This window comes from Thamnophis elegans, chromosome 2 (genome assembly GCF_009769535.1).
Source record: "Thamnophis elegans isolate rThaEle1 chromosome 2, rThaEle1.pri, whole genome shotgun sequence".
In the NCBI taxonomy this organism is placed as follows: Eukaryota; Metazoa; Chordata; class Lepidosauria; order Squamata; family Colubridae; genus Thamnophis; species Thamnophis elegans.
The window spans coordinates 159,222,751-159,242,525 of record NC_045542.1 but is presented as its reverse complement, the minus strand read 5'-3'; the positions used below and the strand labels follow the sequence as shown (position 1 = coordinate 159,242,525).

Sequence of the window (19,775 nt, the reverse complement as noted above, 5' to 3'; positions counted from 1 at the left end):
TATGCCTTGTTTTCTTTGCAAATAACAGGGCATGCAGTGAGTTTAAGAGGCCTGCAAAATGGCTGGGGGCGGAGGGCAAAGACGAGCAAAAAACAGCCCATTTTTCGCAAAAATGGGCCTGATTTTTTGGCAAAAAAACAGAGCATGCATAGGCTTTGGGAGGCTTGTAGAGTGCTCCTGGAGGTTTGGAGGGGGGAGGGGGAACGAGCCAGTTTTTTGCTCATTTTTGTCCTCCCCAGCCCCCAGGAGCACTTTGCAGGCCTCCCAAACACTCTGCACTTCCATTTTTGCAAAGGGGGCAGGGCTTCGGGAGGCCAAAAATGCTGTATTCGGTGTATAAGATGCACCCATATTTTCACCCTCTTTTTGGGGGGGGGGGGAATGTGGCTTATACTCCAAAAAATGCAGTATTTAAGTAGTATTTGCTTAACAACCGCCACAAGAAATGTCATGAGATCTGGTCTGATCACATGGTGACCTGGTTAACAACCGCAGTAACTTATCGTAACTCAAGGCTTAATTACAGTCATAGGTTGAGGGCTGCTTGTAGTCATTGGTTCTAATTTTTTTGGTTTTGCCTCTGCCAATGACTTGATTTTCTTCAGATATTTCACATTTCATTTTCTGGCTGTTGAACTTTCTTTTCTTTCTGCTTTTTTTTTTTCCTTAGTGCTTTTTTAATTGATCGATTTGGCTTATCTGCTGGTTTGTTTCTGAAGACTCCAAACAGCTTATTTGGGTTTCTGCAGCTTGATGGTTTTCCTTCCTGTGCCAGTTTCAACTCAGCAGCTGAGTTGTCACCTTTCACGGCTTTTGCGTGGTCTCTCTGATCATAGTTCTACAAGTTCATAGAAGACAAGCATATTTATAATTACACGAACAAAGGTATCTTTACAAAAGACTCTGCTAAGGCTTACTTGATATGCAAGCCTATAGCAGCATTGGAATGTTATTCCTGTATTATTGCTTTCTCTGTTTTTTAAAGGCAAGATTAAAGTTTGTTGCTGTTGTTTCATTTTTCTTTTGGGAAAACTACTTTTGCTGTCGTTCTGTAGTCTGCTAGCAACACATGGAAAAATTATTTGAAATGCCACAAAGTGCAGCTTTTTCAAGCTTCAGTAACTGCCTATCTGGGTATTGTGGAATGGTTTTATGATGTACAGAGATTGTATGCGTGGTGACCATTTCTGAGATAACAAGTTATCAAAACAAATGCCTACTTTAGGGGTGTCCAACCTTGGCAACTTTAAGACTTATGGACTTCAACTCCCAGAATTCATAATTGGCTGGGGAACTTTGGGAGTTAAAGTCCATAGATCTTAAAATTGCCAAGATTGGACATCCCTAGTCTGTTTCGGTTCCACCACAAATCCGCGAAGCTCTTATCTGCGGAGACATAAGCGCGAAGACTAATTTGCGCCGTTCGAAGCGCTAAGGAAAAACGCGACCCTACCGCGATGACATAATCGCGGAGGACAAATCCGCGCATTCCCAAGCACTCAGCATCCTAAACCTAACCCTAAACCTAACCCTAACCTAACCCTAAACCTAAACCTAACCCTAAAACAAACCCCTAAACCTAATCCTAACCCTTACCTTAATTTAAATCCGCTTTCTGCCGCCGCGCTGTTTTAAAGCGCCCTTCTGTCACCGTGCTGTTGTCGCGGCGGTGATGACGTGCTGTGATGACGTCGCGGCTTTAGCGACACGATTTTATCACCGCTATTTTGATGAGCGCGGTTTTGTTGTGCCACGGTCTTTCATTTATTTAGTCATGATAGTAAAGGTTATTTCATATTTAAAATCGTCCCCATAAACTAGATACTACCAGAATGTTAAGAAACCATAAGGTGATGGCGAACCTATGGCACACGTGCCACAGGTGGCACGTGGAGCCATTTTTGAGGGCACGAGAGGCGTTGCGCTGTCAGCTCTCAGCCTTCATTTTCAGCCATTCTTTGTCCGGACAGTGAAAAAGGGCCCTACGGGCAACCCGGAATTCTTATTTTCTTATTTTGTGTATCTTTTTGCCATTCTGTCTCTAGTTTTTTATACTCCTCTTCTAATTTTTTTCTGATCTTTTCCATTCTCTTTGTTTCTTTTCTCCACATATGTCATTGCCAATCTTCTAATATATGCTTTAACTGCATTCCACACATTTTGTAGTGAGGTATCTTTTTTTATTTTCTTTAAAAAAAGGAAATCAACTCCCTTTCCATGAATTGTTGAAATTCCTTTTCATTTAATATTGTTTGGTTTTAATGTCCATCTTGATTTCCTTTTTTGTCCCTTCCATGTAATTATCATCGGGTTATGGTCTGCCCATGTTATGTCTTGTATATTATACAGTAAATTAATTGACATCCACATCATGTCTATTCTAGACCATGACATATGTCTGTTCGAATAAAATGTGTACTGTTTTCTATCCATGTATCTTCCTTGCTAAGCATCTTGGAGGAACTAAGCATACCTAGCATTCTATCATTGTAAAAAACAGTTTTGGGGAATGTTTTCCTAGGCTTCTTATTTGTCTTTGTAATTTTATAGTCCAATTCTTTATCTACAATTGCATTAAAACCACCTATGATACATACGTTTTCATACTCAAATTCTATTATTTTTCTGTGTAATTCACAGTAAAAATCCTCTTGGCTGTCATTTGGAGCATATATCACCACTAAGAGTACTTTTTTGTATTTCATCATGATCTCAACCATTAAAATCCTCCCTTCCTTGTCATTTGGAGCATATATCACCACTAAGTACTTTTTTGTATTTCATCATGATCTCGACCATTAAAATCCTCCCTTCCTCATCCTCAAAAATTTGTTTGGATTTTATTGTCTCTTTAATGTATAGTGCAACACCTCTCTTACTTTGATGTGTAAGCACAGTGTACAATTTCCCCACCTTTGAATATTCCCCCAAATTTTTGTGTTGCTTTCTGATATGAACTTGTAAACAAATTATGTCCAATTTTAATTTCACCTATTTATTAAAAGGTCTTTTCCTTTTAATTGCCGAATTCAATCCATTTATATCCATTGATATTGCTTTTATTTCTTCCTCCTTATTTTACTTACATGTGGGTTTCATTGCTCTGGTCATTCTTATCTCTCTTTGATCTCTGGGTTTCTTTGCTCTTGCCTATTTCTTCTCGGTCCTTTACTGTCTCTTTTGCTTGTTTACCTCTTTCTTCCATAAACTCTTCTTGCCGCTTAACCTCTCTCTCCTCTCTCAATCTCTCCTTCTCTTGTGGTCCTAAATATTGGTCATAAAATTGTTCTGCTTTGTCTAATGAATCTAATCTATGCCTTTGTTCTTGCCAATTTACTAATATTCCCTCCGGTACCAGCCATCTAAAGTTCACTCCTTTCTTAATTAAACGTTTTGTCAGGAACTGATACTGTCTTCTCAAGTCTCTAACTCTTCTTGGTACTTGTTTCAACACAACTACTGTATGTCTCTACCTTTATACTTCATTGGATTTTTTCTTGCTCTTTGCAGAATCTCTGTTCTTATTGCTTTCTTGGTGAATCTAATGTGCACCTCTCTAGGTAAATTGTTTCTAATCGCAAATCTCGTGTGTACTCTAAATATCTCATCGATCTCATTCAACACCTTTTCTGTAGTATTCTCCATTGCTTCTTCCAGCAACTCTTCCATTATTTCAGCTAGGTTTCCCCCTCTTCCATATTTTGAAATCTTAGATAATAATTTGCATGATCCATTTCTAGAGAAATAATTGTTTTCTCCTGACTGTTACCTACTGCTGTAAATCTATAATCCAGCTCTCCCACTTTCTTTTCTGTTGATTCAGCTTTTTCTTCCATTTTTTGCATTTTTTGTTCATTTTTCTCCAAAATCCCTTTAAAGTCTTTTAACTTTCTCCATTCTTCCATCTAACTTGCCTATCCTTTCCTTGAAGTCTTCATGTAGGGCCGGTATCATATTTTTAGATTAAGCTTCTCTTGGTGTACCCTGGTATGTTCTCTGACTCGTAGGACTAGAAGTTGTCGAAGAGGATGCTGAAGACAATTGTCTTGTTTTCTTCATCTCGAGGTATAGTATTCGTAATCCACCAAGTTTTAAGTTGTTATGATGCCAAATCAATTTGTAATCCAAATATAAATCCACCACAAGGGGAGGATAGCAAGGGAGAAAAAGAAAAAAAGAGAAAAAGAAAAACCCCAATAAAAAAAACAGAAAAAAGAGGAAGAAAAAATACACCTTTATCATCCAAATCCAAATATCATGTTAACTTTTTTTCTTCGGGTTCTTTTTACCTTAATCCAGATTACCTTAAAAGAATGAAGAAAGAGGACAAAAAAAGAGAGAAAGAAAAAAGATTTAAAAATGCATAAAATTTTAATCCGAATCAACCCACCAGGTCCAAAATTGCAACTGTCTTGTTTTTTTATATTCCAAAATGAAAAGAATCACAGTATTACCAATCACTGAGAAAAGGAAAATCAAAATCTTATATCCAACTATTCAAAAGACAAAAGGAGAAAAAGGATATCTATCCTCTTTCCTGTTGTTTCTCTTTCAAGTTCCAGGAGCTGCACTGTTCCAGTAAATAACGAAAAAAAGTTTTCAGTGTACCACTCTTTATGGAGCAAAACAATTTCTTATCTATCCAGTTCACACGTTGCCAAGGTTACCTCTTGTCTTTGTTCTTATGACCCAATTGCACTGGTGCCTCTAGATGGCACTATAGTTCAATTCCAAAAAGGAAAAAAAGTTTTATAAAAAGAAAAAAAAAATCATTTAGTCGCTTTAGTTTTAATTCTTAATCTCTACTTTGAGAAATAAGAAATTTGAGCTTATTCAGTCTGGCTTTCTGATTTTTATTCTCCAAAACAGTCTGACTAAGCCAGTTCAGTTTTTCCCTTCTTTTATTTCTTTGACTCCTCCCACCTTCTTTGCAGCTGTTCAATCAGTTGTGGATGGGCACAAAAAAACCCCAGTTCCACCTCCTCTATTTTAGCCGTACTCTCCTCTCTTTACTATTTTAAGGAAATTATAAAAAGAAACTTGTATTTTTTTAAAAAGAAAAAAGATATTGTATCTCACCCAGATTGTCCACACTTCTCTGTCACCTCTGCGCTCTTGTTGTTAGCTTCATAGTGGCTCATAATGGCCATTTCCCCAGTCATCAGTTTGAGAAGCTTCTTCCAAAATGGCCAGGGAATTGCAACTTCCCTGAGCATACTGGATTGCACTTCTCTTGTCCACCATCCCTACAGGACAGCTTCGGTCTAAAAAGACCCCCTGGCGGCTGAGGTATTGACAATCCTTCAGGTGACCCCCAAAGGAAGCGTTCATCTTGCAGCGACACTGGCCACACTATGAGTAATAGTGGTTGATATATGTGGGTCTGCAAAACAATTTCTTTAGAACAGGGATATCAAACTCAAGGCCCAGGGGCCAGATCCAGCCTGTGGGGTACTTGGATCTGGCCCATGGCCATGGGGCTGCCTTGGAAACAGCGAAAGATTGGCTTGCAGTGCTTCTGCCATGGAAAACGGGCTCCCAAGCTCTGTTTTCGACTGCCACGGCCTCCTGCAATCCTCTGCCAGTGAAAATGGAGCTAGGGAGGGCCACCAAGCTCCGTTTTCACTGGCAGAGGGTTGCAGGAGGCCATGACAGTCAAAACGGAGCTCTGGAGCCTGTTTTCACTGGCAAAGTGGTCAAGTCACCACAGGTGCACCCAACAGGAGTTGCCATGAGCTGGTCACACATACTTTGACCACGCCCCCCTCCCCGGGGTCAAACACAAACCTGATGCGGCCCTCAATGAAATTGAGTTTGACACCCCTGCTTTAGAAACAGCAACTAATTTGACCATGGACACATGTATCTAACCTTTCTCCAAGGCCCAAACATCTATTCCATCACCATGGCATCTGGGTATCTGTTGAGCATTGTCCATAACAATGGGATCTGCTGGCATTCCAGAAGCTTGGAACATGTTCTGTCTTTGGTCTTCATGGGACAATCTTGGCTCAAGCTGGTTGTGAATGATTTGCAGTGGAAGCGTGAAGGTGACTCCTATAAGATAGTACTTAACTCCATCTATGGTTGTGATATCTCTTTTATCTAAGAGCTCATTATCTCAAAAAAAAAAAAAAAACCCAACCCTGTTTCCATTAGATTTTTATTGGGTTATCATCATCTCCCCACTTCTGGTAGCTCCATGTTTTGTTTTTCCATCGTTACTCAAGAGAGAAATGGATCCATCAGAAAATGTTGCTGTGTATAAGAATGCTTATAAAAATTGTGTATCGTATTAGATTTCTTCTCTAAGAAATTTGATTCCTATGATTGATCCTGTTCAGCTGCGGCTTTGTTTTTTTTGGTTCCAGATAATTATAGAATTGCAGCTTTATTAGATTTGGGAAAGAGGATAGAAATTAATATTAAAGAACGGATTCACGAGATGCATTCCTTATTGATTTTTTGAAATATCCTTTTACTGTATAAATGAGAAGATGGAGCAGTGTTTTATGGATGGTCTAGACTGACTTCATTTCTTATTAATAATATATGGTCTCTCTTTTGTGCTCTTAGATCTTTTAAATCACAATTTTGGATGCTCTGTACACTTTATTGTATTATGGTAGCTATGTTTCACCTTAAAAATTCATTACCAGATGTGTGTGAGTGAGTGGATGAGAGAGAGAGAGAGAGATCAAGCTAATAAGATTAACATCCCATTCTATTTTTTGGTTTTGTATAAGATTTTAGCCAGTATAGTTCTCTGTGAGGAAACACTTGATTAACTTGATGACTGAATTAACCCTAGATCACTAGGTTAGTTTATGATGTCATAAAAGGTAAAGGTAAAGGTTTCCCTCGCACATATGTGCTAGTCATTCCCAATTCTAGGGGGTGGTGCCCATCTCAAAACCGAAGAACCAGCGCAGACCGAAGATGTCTCAGTGGTCATGTGGCTGGCACGACTAAATGCTGAAGACGCATGGAACGCTGTTACCTTCCCACCAAATGTGGTTCTTATTTTTCTACTTGCCTTTTTACATAATTTCGAACTGCTAGTTTGGCAGAAGCTGGGACAGGTAACGGGAGCTCACTCCGTTAGGCGCTAGGGATTCGAATTGCCGAACTGCTGACCTTTCTGACCGACAAGCTCAGCAGCCACTGAGCCACCGCGTCCCTAATGTATGATGCCATGCTTTAGGTAAACCCCAGCTAAATGGTTTGTCCAGTCACCATTGTACCCCTGAGGTTTGACTGTGGTTTAGCCTGATGAGTAAACATCATTTAAAAAAAAAAATTAAGTTGCCTTTGAGTTTTGAATGGCTTCGGTCTCACTGGTGTTCGAAGAGCCCTGAAGATTCTTTACAACAAACACGACTGAAACCTGGTTTTTGTTTTTTCTTTGTTCCCACCTGTTATCTCAGCTATGTTTTTTGTGTTTGCTTGTTTTAACACTTTTAACAATTTCCACCATTCCCCTGGTGAAGTTCTGCTGCGTTCCAGGCATAGTTTCCTCCATCTGACCCTTTGCTCCTGACACTGTTCGCGCAACAGGCTAAGACCACAGCTCATTTCACTTGCTGCTCACTGGCGGTGAGCCCAGACAGCTATGCAGGAAAGTGTCCACGGACACCAGGAGTTTGGCACTCCAGATCCGGATTTCTGAATGCATACAAGTTTCTTATGCTGGCGTGGTGGCATTGTGGTTAGAATGCAGTGCCACAACGCTACTACTTCTGACTGCTGGCTGCCAACAGTTCTTGGCAGATCAATTCTCAATGGCTCAAGGTTGACTCAGCCTTCCATCCTTCAGAAGTCAGAAAAATGAGGAGCCAGATTCTTGAGGGTAATAGGCTGACTCTGTAAACTGCTTAGAGAGGGCTGTAAAAGCACTGTGAAGCGGTATATAAGTCTTAGTGTTATTGCTATTAATGAAAGCTACACGTTCAGAGGACATGCATTTTGGAAAACTTATCCTACAGTATCCTGGTCAGAGCTGAAGGAGCTTCTTGGATGAGAAGTCAAACATCTTCAAAGAAAAAAACAAAGTCCAGTTGCCTCCTGAAAAAGCACCTTTGGGACAACCCTGACCTGGATGACTTGAGAATCTCTACAGATTTTTAGCTATACAATTTGGGATGAACACCCTTTGAATGCTGTGAGAGTAGGAATGGATTTTGCAGAGGAAAAATTGCAGACTACAGGAACCAGGAGCCCCACTCAGGAGATCCTGAGGACACAGATAAACCTCCATGTGCTTCAACGAGGATGCAAATGACCAGCTGTCTGCAAGGAATATAAATCCTTCCATTCCCCACTATCCTGTTAAAGCTGATGAAGCTCCTTGGATGAGAAGCGAAATGTCTTCAAAGAAAAAAAACAAGAAAGTCCAGTGGCTCAGTGGTTAAATGCAGCACTGCAGGCTACTTCAGCTGACTGCTAGTTCTGCAGTTTGGCTGTTCAAGTCTCACCGGCTCAAGGTTGACTCAGCCTTCCATCCTTCCGAGGTGGGTAAAATGAGGACCCGGATTGTTGTTGGGGGCAATATGCTGACTCTGTAAACCGCTTAGAGAGGGCTGAAAGCCCTATGAAGCGGTATATAAGTCTAACTGCTATTGCTATTGCCTCCTGAAAAAGTCCCTTTGGGATAACCATGATCTGGATGACTGAGAATCCTGTTATCCTATAGCAGGGATCCCCAAACTTGGCATCTTTAAGACTTGTGGACTTCACTCCCAGAATTCTCCAGCCAGCTGGAGAATTCTGGGAGTGAAGTCCACAAGTCTTAAAGTTGCCAAGTTTGAAGACCTCTGTCCTGTAGTGTTTCTCAACCTTGGCATTTTTAAGATGGTTGGACTTCAACTCCCAGAATTCCCCTTTCGTCCATCCATCTTAAAGTTGCCAAAGTTGAGGAACTCTATCCTACATGATGAGCTTTCTAAAAACCAAAAAAAAAAATTAAAAACCCTTTATGAGCGATCATTGCGCTCCGAAGCTGTTCCTTTCCCCCTGCCGACCCAGACGGGGTTAATTATACAGAGATCTGCTTGCTAGAGAGGCCCAGAGGCAGACTCCTTCCTACTTCCTAGCCCGCCACGTCTTGACTAGTGAGAAGCTCAGTTCTGTATTGCATTTATTTATTTCCCTTTTGCAGCTTGAGAGGAGCACCGTTGACGGAGGGCAACAGGCTGCAATGCAACGTCTGCAAGGAGGAGGAGGAGGTGAGTCAAAGGAAGGCGCCGGGAAGAAGATTTAGCTTTTTTTGCAAGGCTTTGCAAAAAAAAAAAAAAAGCATCTCCTGCAGGGAGGATCTGCATTGCCCCAGGTTAGTCCATCGCTGGTGGCTTCCCAAAATAATCTGGGCAACTGTTTGACCCGGATAGTATAAGGTCTCCTGCCTTGAGCAGGGGGTTAGACTAGAAGACCTCTGAGGTCCCCTTGAGCCTTACGGTTCTGTGTTCCCTTCCCCGATTCTCTTGAGACCAAGAGAGGAATCCAGAAGAAAGAGATGCAGAGCCCCGGTCCCTTCAAGGAAAGATTTGGGATAGATCTCCAGAGCACTGCTTTGCCTATCCGGCAGGATCCCCCCCCCCCCAAAAAAAATTATCTTATTTGGAAGGGAGATCAAAATGGAAAGATGAAAGGGAAGTTAGTTAGTTCAGGACTTGGATCCACTCTACAATGGGCAAGGAGCAGTTTGCTGGTTCATTTGCCTGTAATCTCAGGTTGATCCGATGCAGAATAAATCAGATTGAATTTTCCCTTTATTTCTGTTTTTTTTTTAAGGTACAGGAAGGAGGCTTTCTTTCCTTACAGGCTGCACTAGACTAGAGCAGTGTTTTTCAACCTGGACGACTTTAAGAGGAGTGGACTTCAACTCCCAGAATTCACCAGCCCTATGGGGAATTCTGGGAGCTGAAGTCCACACATCTTAAAAGTTGCCAAGGGTGAGAAGCACTACTCTAGAGTTTGGGTATGTTCTTCACTTCAGGAATTATTGAAAACTGGGAGTGGGGGGGTGGAGGCACAAAAGAAAACTCAGGACTTCTGCAACTTTCTTTCTCTTTTTTTTTAAACCAGAATTTTTTATTGTTTTTCCCCCTCTATAACATCTTACAAATCACATTAACATTGTTATGTCATCATACCTGTATATATCAATCTTACATCACTTCTATATTTACATACATACGGCTATCCCGTCAGGCCTGGGGATAAAGATCGTAATCTGTCCCCACCCGAATGATGAATGAATGTTGTGTACTATTTTTACTTATGTATTGTTTTATGTTTACTGTTTTGTACCCCCCTCCCTATATTTTGTAAGCCGCCCTGAGTCCCCTCAGGGTAAAGGGCGGCCTATAAATAATAATAAAACTAAAACTAAAACTAAACTAAACATACATTCTATACATTTCTCTGTTGTTTCCCGGCTGAATTAATTTCATTCCTGTTCTGCAACAATTTATACCAGTTATCCCAAATTTCATAGTATTCAGGCTCTTCTTTGTCCTTTAATCGTAATGTTAACTTGTCCATTTCTGCACAATCTAACATTTTTTGAATCACTAATTCATCTGGGGGAATATTACTTTGTTTCCTGCATAGGGCAAATGTTGTTCTAGCTGTAGTCAACAGGTGTATTAGTATGTATTTGTGTCATTTGTGTCTGCTGAACTTCACCCTTTCCTAAGACTTCAGCCTGCGGGGGGAGACCTTTGGAAGGAATAAAGCAAAATGAGATCAGGAATGATGTTGGCAACCTTGCTTTTAATTCACAGGGCAAAAGGAAGTCAAAATGGAACTGAAAGGTGGTGGAAAAGAGAAAAAAACCAGGGCTGTACAGAAGGGCCTTCAGGCCACCCATGCTGGAATTGGGGCTGAGCTTCAGTTTCAGAAACTTTTGAAGCCAATCAAGCAGGAACCGGAAGATGGACTGCAACAGCGCTGGGAAACCCAGTGGCAGAAATTCCCGAAGACCGTGCAGGCACCCTATTTCCCAGAAAGATGTCCACAGCTCCTCCAACCCCCACCGGAGGAGAGTCCTAAAGGATTTCAAGCTTCTTTTCCCTTCTTGAAGGGCACCGCAGAGACCAAGCTAAGATCTAGAGAAGAGGTGTTTAGCCAGAAGGCCTGCAGGCCCTGTGAGAAGGACCCACGTTCTTCTGTGGAAGTAAAAGATGAGATTTGGGGTGAGGACATGGATAGCTTGGAAGAGCAGAGCCAGCATTTCCATCAGTTCCGCTACCAGGAAGCTGAAGGCCCCAGAAATGTTTGTGAGCAGCTTTGGAAGCTTTGCCGCCAGTGGTTGAAGCCGGAGAGGCACACAAAGGAGCAGATCTTGGAACTGGTGGTCCTGGAGCAGCTTCTGACCATCCTGCCTGAGGATATACAAGGTTGGGTAAGAGAAGGCAGACCCCAGACCTGTGCCCAGGCTGTCACTCTGGCAGAGGATTTCCTCCTGAATCTACAGAGAAGACAGCAGGTAAGAACTTTCCCAGATTCTTGGCTGGGGCATAGAAGTAGTCCTCAAATTACAACCTTAATGGAGCCTGCCCATTGCATTTGTAAGTCCTAACAGTCATAAAACCCAATTTTACAACATTTTTTGCAGCGGTCGTAAAAGGAACCCCACCACCCCTATATATATATTTGTGTTGCATTTGTGCTGATAAATAATGTAACAAAGGCAACCGTAAAAATAATGGCTTTCTGTCTGGATGGTCTCCTAGGGTGAGCTGATAGACAGAGAAAGGAAGCAGTATGCTTCCTCCCATATTTGGGCATACCAGGGGTTGTGACACAAAATACATACATACATACATACATACATACATACATACATACATACATACATACATACACATATATATACACATACACACACACACACACACACACACATATATATATATATATATATCTGTTATATTTGTGCTGATAAATAAATAAAGGGAGACTAGTATAGATCTATTTCAAGCTATTTAGCTCTCATCAGCTAGCCATACCCTTACTGGGAATCGAGCCTGTGCTGTATTGCCTCTAAGGCAGATGTGTTAACCATTGAGCCACAGAGCTCGACTCCTTATCAGCCAGCCAGGGTGAAAGGTATCTACTGGATGGTCTCTTGTGACGAGCTGAAGGACAGAGAATGGAAGTAGTGATCTTCCTCCCATATTTGGGCATACCGGGGGTTGTAAAATATATATATATATATATATATATATATATATATATATATATATATATATATATATATATATATATATACATATATACATATACATACACATACACATACACACACACACACACACACACACACACACACACACATATATATATATATATATATATATATATATATATATGTATGTATATATATATATATATATATGTATATGTATATGTATGCCAGTTTGGCCAAAAACTGGAAATAAATGCCGGCTGATTGTCCTGAACTACCGGGGGTTGTAAAATCTAAATATATATACATATATATACATATACCGGTATACATATATACATACACATACACATACACACATATATATATATATGTATGCCAGTTTGGCCAAAAACTGGAAATAAATGCCGGCTGATTGTCCTGAACTTCCAATTGTCCTGTGTTGGAGGGCAGCCTTGGTGCTGATCACAGCATAGGGTAAGAGATGAGGAGGAGGAGGAGGAGGATCATTCAGTGGAGTCCAACACTTTGTGATTCTCTGGGTCAGGTTTCTCTGCATCTTCCAATCTTGCACTGCTTCTTTGAGTTGTTCTGTGCTCTGGCTGGTATCAGCTTTGATGGAGTCCAGCCATCATATTCTTTTGACAGCCTGTTTCCTTTTACCGCTAACTCTTGCAAATGTAACTACTTTTCTCCAGTGAATTGCTCCCCATAACATGGCCAAAATGAGTGAGACGCCATTTTGTGATTTTGCCTTCAAGTGAAATGTCTGGTGTTATGCCTTCCAGGGATTCCTTGTTAGTCACTTTTATTGTGGCCTGCCAGCAGCCAGAAGAGCTGGCAGCAGATTCGGACAGCGAGGAGGTTGGGGAGGAACATGGGCCAGTTCTGGAGTCTGTGGAAGATGAGGGCTTTGTGTCGGAGGCAGAGAAGGGGCCAGAGCCGTATGCCAGTGATCAGCTGCCTTCAGAGTCAGACATTGGTGAGGCAGACACACAGCTGGAGCCTGTTCCCAGTGTGCACATCCACAGAGTTGCCAGACGAAGGGAACAGCTAAAGAACAGGGGTCAACTTGGGAGTAAGGCCACAGGTGGACGATGAATGGCCCCTCCCAGAGGAAATAAAAGAGGAGCGAAAGGGGAGTGGAGTTTGCAGGAGACAATTACTTCGCTTAATTGGTTCGTGACTCTCTGAGACTCCTTGCCAAGTTTTGCAGATATCGACCTGTCAGCTCTCCAAGCCAGTTAAGGTCGGTGACTGTAAATCCCCCCTTGAAAGACTTTGCTGGATATGAATGAGCAGAATCCACAGTAAATTAATAAAAGGGGTTTTTGTCTGACAAGGAGTTTGCTTCATGCTCTTGGGAAGCCTTGCTCAGAACAACCTTTGCTATCCAAGGAATACACAGGAACTTTCTCTAGCACCACAGCTCAAACGAGTCGATTTCTTCCTATCTTCCTTTTCTAAGGTCCAACTTTCCCAAACTTAGGTAGCTGCCAGGAACACAATAAACTAACCTACATTTGGTTGCCAGGCTGAAGTCATTGTTTTTCCATACTCGGCTCATGTTCATCATTGCTGTGCAATTCAACATTTTAATCTCTGTGATGCCTCGACCCTGTCATATTGATTTGGATTGTGCCCCTGCAGGACCTGGAGCCGTATGAAGAGGTGATTGTTAACTCCCCCAAGGCAGAATTGGAACCATCAGATGCAGAGGAGCCGGGGAACTCCACGGAGGTTGAGCGAGGTAGTGATGATGAGCCTCCCTTATTCAGTAAGTGTTGGTGGAAGGAGAGGCTGAACATGACAGCGAGTGGCTTTAAATCCAAGCTCAAGTTGTCTATATAAATAGTATTCGGTTGACAACAGGAGATGAGACCAGCCACTCCATACTAAGCTATGCAGTTGTGAAGCACAACATCACGTGACCATACTGGCTTATGTCAGCAGTTGTGCTACATCCAGTTACCATCGTTAGGGGAATTCTGTGCTGGCCATGGTCATGTGGTCACCATTTGCGACCACCTGCTGGCTTCCCCATTGACTTTGCCTTTCAGAAGCCAGCAGTGAAGGTTGTAAATGGTGATCCCATGGAGCAAAAGGCTGTAACTGTCAGAATTGCACGCGGGTTGCCAACGTCCTGAATTGCAACCACGGGTGTCTATGGAGATTCTCGGTCATCCAGGTCATGGTTGTCCCAAAAGTGTTTTTTTTCAAGAGGCAACTTATTGTGGCCCAGCAGCGGCCGGCTGAGCTGTTGGTGGACTCTGACAGCGATGAACATTATGGGACTACTCTGGAGGATGAAGAAGACTCTGGAGGGTGTTTGGAGTCAGAGCAGGGACTAGAGAGGCCTGTTGGCCACCAGGGGGCATCTGAGTCAGGGAGCAGTGAGGAGGAACAGAGGGAGGTTGTCCCTGATATGATATAAGAGCTGAGAAGAGAAGGGAGCAGCTGTGGAGAAGACATCATAGAAGGAAATAGGGACAGGTGGCTATTGTTGTGGCCCCTCCCAAAGAGCTTATAGGTGGAGCGATGGGAGGGGAATCTTTGCAGGAAACAACAGTCCACTTTACTAGCCACTGAGAAAGCATTCCGTAAGTCTAATCTTGGTTTCTTGAAGATAGCGTTCTAGGCTCCTAGCCAAGGGGTGGCTTTATCTCTGTCATTAGTCATGGCAGACAGCCAAGCCTCTGTTTGCATATTCATTAGAATCATGGGACAGAACAGAACTGGACTTTTTTTTTCCTTGAAGACATTTCCCTTCTCACCCAAGGAGCTTCTTCAGCTCCAAAGAAACATCTTGGATGAAGGGCAAAATGTCTTCAAAGGAAAACCAGAAAGCCCAGTTGCCGCTTGAAAAAGCACCTTTGGGACACAAGGCTGAAGGATGTTGCCGAGTGCCAAAAGTTTAGTCACATGGCTGTGTGTGTATGTGGGGGGCGTGGGGTATGTGACTGTGACACCATTACAACTTTGAACCCTGGTTGTAAATAGTTCCCAGATAAGTCTTTCATAACTGAACGGTTGCTAAGTCATAAGTTGTAAACAGTTTTATGTTAAATGTTAAATGTTTATATCATCAAATGTTTTATCAGACTTTGGATGCATTCTGCAAATTAGCCATTTGAGGTACCTTAGTTCAAGAATGGTTGGCCAGTGGTGGGATTCAAATAATTTAACAACCAGTTCTCCTCCCTAATGACCAGCTGGGTGGCCATAGCTTGGTGGTCGCGTGGGCGTGGCCAAGTCAATGTCACTCACGTCGATGGGTGCTTCGCCTTAGCTGTTAGAATGTAATAAGAATTAACCGGAGAGGCAGTTACTGTAAACAGTGCAAAAAAGATGAGGCTAGAAACAACACCAGAATGTTTCCTTCCTGCCTTCCTTACAGGATTAGCCCTATAAAGTGGAAAAAAAAAACAAAATAAGATTTCTTCCAACAACCAATTTGCCGAACTGCTTAGAACGTTAACAGCCGGTTCTCCTGAATAGGTGCGAACCGGCTGAATCCCACCACTGGTTGGGACCTACTAGAGACTGAAGCTTCTGCTCACAAAATTCTGACACTAGGCTATGGCAGCCTATTGTAGGGGAAAAAAAGAAAACCTTTCCTGCTAAATTCCCAATTTGGGATGGTTGAGTCATTTTCATGTGGTGATGGAAAGACAAAGCTGAGCCCAGAGACATTGCCTAGGGGAATGGTCAGATAAGAGAGGGCGTAGCCCTTAGCTGCACACTGGGTGGAGAAAGAGGCTCAGAAGGGATCCTCCCTAGTTTCTCAGACTACAAAGGGGAGGGTGGGAGGTTTGGGTTTTCAGACGTGCAAGATTCTGTTAATTTAGTTGTACAATAAAGTAGGATCAGTTCTACTAAAGGAAAATATTTGCAGCTCAGGGTTGAAATGAGAGGACTTGGTGCTCTCTGAACTCTCTGCTTTCTTGCAGACACCTCATTATCCAAACTTGATAACATCATAAGTATACTACAATTAGTTCATCTACTGTAAAGGAAGGTGTTAAACTCCTCTTTTAAGAGCCGTGGTGGTGCAGTGGTTAGAATGAAGTACTGCTTCATCACTGAACTCACTGCTCACTCCAGGAGTTTTAAATCTCACTGGGTCATGGTTGACTCAGCCTTCAATCCTTCCGAAGTCGGTAAAATGAGGACCCAGATTTTTGGGGGGGGGGGGGCAATATGCTGACCCTGGTAACTGCTTAGAACTGTAAAGCCCTGAGAAGCAGGTATATAAGTCTAAGCGCTATTGCTAGCGCTACACTCATCGGCATCCTATCTGATTCTGTCAACTCCTCTATTGTTTTAGGAAGGTTGTCAGATTTTCTGAAGTTCAGCGCCAATGTTTTAGACTGAGTTTGTGATTCTCTTTGGGCAGGTGACGGAGAAAGGTGCCGAAGCCACCACTCAGAGGGAATGGAGCACGGAGAATTAACCAGGATGTCCTCAAAAAACATAGGAGGACAGACTAACCTGCATCCTTGCTTTGCTTCAGGAGGTGAGAATGAGGAGCTAAATCTTCATAGGGAAAATGCCCAGTTGGTTGAATTCGGTGACATCTCCCCAGAAAGAGGCAGAGGGACATTTCTCCAGGTACCTGAAGTAGCAGGAAGGCCAGGAAGTCAGGAGAGACCGAGACACCCCCAAGGAAACTCAGCCAGGAAGTTGCCAAGAAAAAATGTGACTTGCAGGGAAATCGATTCAGACAGGAGCCCCAGCCAGGAGAGGGTCCCTGAGCACCTCCCCCAAAAGGCAGCCACCGGATGTGTGAGGAAGAGCGGCCCGTGTGCTGACCTCGCTCAACCAGCCAAGGCCCCGTCCTACGAATGCTCCTACTGTGGCAAGCGGTGGCCATGCCAATCCCAGCTCCGCCGGCATCTCAAAATCCACACGGGCGAGAGGCCTCACAAATGCACAGACTGTGGGAAGAGTTTCAGCAACAGTTCGAACCTCAGCCAGCATAAACGGGTGCACACCGGGGAGAGGCCCTACAGTTGCAAAGACTGCGGGAAAAGCTACCGACGCCGGGCCTCCCTGCTCCAGCACGAGAGAGAAACCTGCCGGAAAGGGAACCCCTTAACCGCTCCGGCGGTGGGATACATTTTGTTGGGGAACTGTACCTTGCTGTGTATGAAGAAATCCGTGCAGAGTGGGAAGAATCGGGTGATAGCACCCAAGGGGGCCGAGGTCCCACTCGCAGCTCAGCCTTTAAACCTAGCAATGGGATATTCACAAGAAAAGAGCCAGGGTGGCAGCTAGAGGTCTAGAAAGCTTGAGTTGCGAGATGTGATGCTGTCTTTGATCGAACGGGCCTTTCGGCTGGGGTAGAGGAACACCAGATCTTCCTTCGCAACAAATCTATGGGAAAGATATGGGCGGGTGGGGGGGGGCACTGACCTCGAGGGAAACTCTCCTGTTTCAGTTCCAGCGAAACCCAAACATTAAACTAGGAGCAAGGCAGGAGGAGGGATGGAAATGATCAATGGAGGACATTTCTGAAGGATCCCACAAACAAAGGCCTCTTGAGCTGGAAAAGGTACCAAGAGTAGGGAGTTCTGCCTGGAAAGAAGCTTCCCCTGGAAATGTGTTGGGCCTGTTTTCAGGTTTACTAAGCCTTTTAGGGTATGCCAAAGGGATGATATCCAGTATCCTAGCTTGGGGACAGTGAGGCTGTGCAGGAGCCTGGATTGCAAAGGAACAGGAAAAATTCAGAGCCTGTCCAGAGGGGGATGACGTACTGGTCTGCATCTCTTTAAAGAGGCCGAGTCTTTTTCCTTGCCTTGTATGGCTCTCCTAGAAGCCAAGACACTTGGCTTAAGGATGCACTGATAGGGGAAGTGCAGATGTGTTGTTCCAAGTCGCCTCTTCCATTTGAGAATTCCGAGGGATGCACAGTATCCGCGTACTGTAGGTTTGACGAACGACAAGACAGGGTTAGCGTTATTCTCTGGCAGCTTAAATGATCTGCATGAGTGCAGAGCTTCAGTCAGTTTGCAGACGGTCATTCGGAGCACAGCTGGATGGGATGTAAATGGGTCCTTAGGCCTAGATCCCTAACCTGGTTCAAGACTCTTTCAAAAAGCCGCCAGTTTAGTCCCAATGCGCATGGAAGGAGAAAACCATATAAATTTTCCGAATTTGAGAGACTCTTCTTGACCTAGTGGCCTCTTTTTCAGTACAGGGGCTGCTGGGCAGGCAACCGGGTGGTTTCTTAACGTTGGGAAAAGCCATTTTTTCCTCCTTAAGCAAACTCCCCCTTTTAAAAAAGTGTTGAATTCATAGAACGTTTTGACAGAGATCAGACTGGATGTCAAATCCACTCTTAGTTTGCTTTGCCACTGTGGGGATTAGCATTGACTGGACCAGGGGTCCCCAACCCCCAGGCCGTGGCCCTTTACCAAGCCTTGAGCTTTTCGGAACCGGGCTACCGATGTAGCAGGCGTATCCCCACTCACATGAACAGCAGGCGACTGCACACGCTCCATTTGTGTGAGCAGCATGCGCGCTTGCCCACTTCTTGTGCATGTGGAGCTGTGTGCTTGCCCGCCGCCCGTGCGGGACCTTCACCCTCTTCCCCCCACCAGTTCTCAAACCCATGTCCTGTTGAGTCGCCGTTTCAGAGATCTTTTACAACCAGATTCCTTCAACAGGTTGCTGATGTTCTGACCCATTTCTCCCTGGGAATGCTGCCAGAGACCTAATTGCCAAAGGCAGAGCAAGGCCAAAGTTTGGCACAGAGTCAAACAGAACTTTTCAAAGCTTGAATTGATCAGATGAACTAACTGCTTCCTGCAAAAGCTCACGTCCTGCTCGCTCCTCTTTTATGTCTTATGGGACGAGCCAATCATCTCCAAGCCTTACTCCCAAGTCGATCCTGTCTTCTTAATTGTTCTTGCCTTCTGGCAGCTCTGCAGATGCGCCCACTGGGAATGGGCTCCTGTTGTTCTTCCACCTTGCTGATGTCAGGCTCCGGAGGCTCCGGAGGCAGCAAATAACTACCAGATGGCCTTAACCCCCTCTCTGCCTCCAATGCAGAGCCCTCATTAGAGCCTTCCCCAGACTCCAGGACTGGCCCATGTTCCTCCCCAACCTCCTCACTGTCCGAATCTGCTGCCAGCTCTGCTGGCCACTGGTGGGTCACAACAACTGAGCTTTTAGTATTCTGCCTTGACTGGAAAAGTTCTTAAAGTTTCAAAGGGACATTCAGATATGCCTCTTCCTTGAAAGTAGACCATGTTGAATTGTATAGCACAGCCAAACCTCAGCAGTTGACCACAGGACGTGTTTTATGATGTTTTTATTGTGTCATGAAATGCTTTTATGATCATTTTTATGTCATAAAATACTCTATAAAATTTCCCAAATTTCGCCTTCATGGAAGTCAATTGGTCTCAGAGGTTGGACACCTTCTACAAGTTCGCTCTTTTGAGGTATCTTGGTAGGAAAAAATTGTTGCCCATCAATGTACCGTTTTGCCCAGTGGAAAGTTACACAAAGATAAATGGGAGAGTTTTAGTAATGTATGCACGACTGAGTGACCACTTGTATATAGCTGGCAGCATCCCTT

General features: G+C 43.5%; 1 protein-coding gene across 1 annotated transcript; it reads left to right on the top strand.

Moving 5' to 3' along the window:
- Positions 1 to 9,100: 9,100 nt before the first annotated feature.
- LOC116523834 (zinc finger and SCAN domain-containing protein 16-like) lies at positions 9,101 to 18,951 on the top strand. Its single transcript, XM_032238922.1, has 4 exons — positions 9,101 to 9,224; positions 10,785 to 11,488; positions 13,841 to 13,967; positions 16,587 to 18,951. The coding sequence occupies exons 1-4, from the start codon at positions 9,197 to 9,199 to the stop codon at positions 17,465 to 17,467; spliced, it is 1,740 nt and encodes a 579-aa protein (XP_032094813.1). The 5' UTR covers positions 9,101 to 9,196; the 3' UTR covers positions 17,468 to 18,951.
- The last annotated feature ends 824 nt before the right edge of the window (positions 18,952 to 19,775 follow it).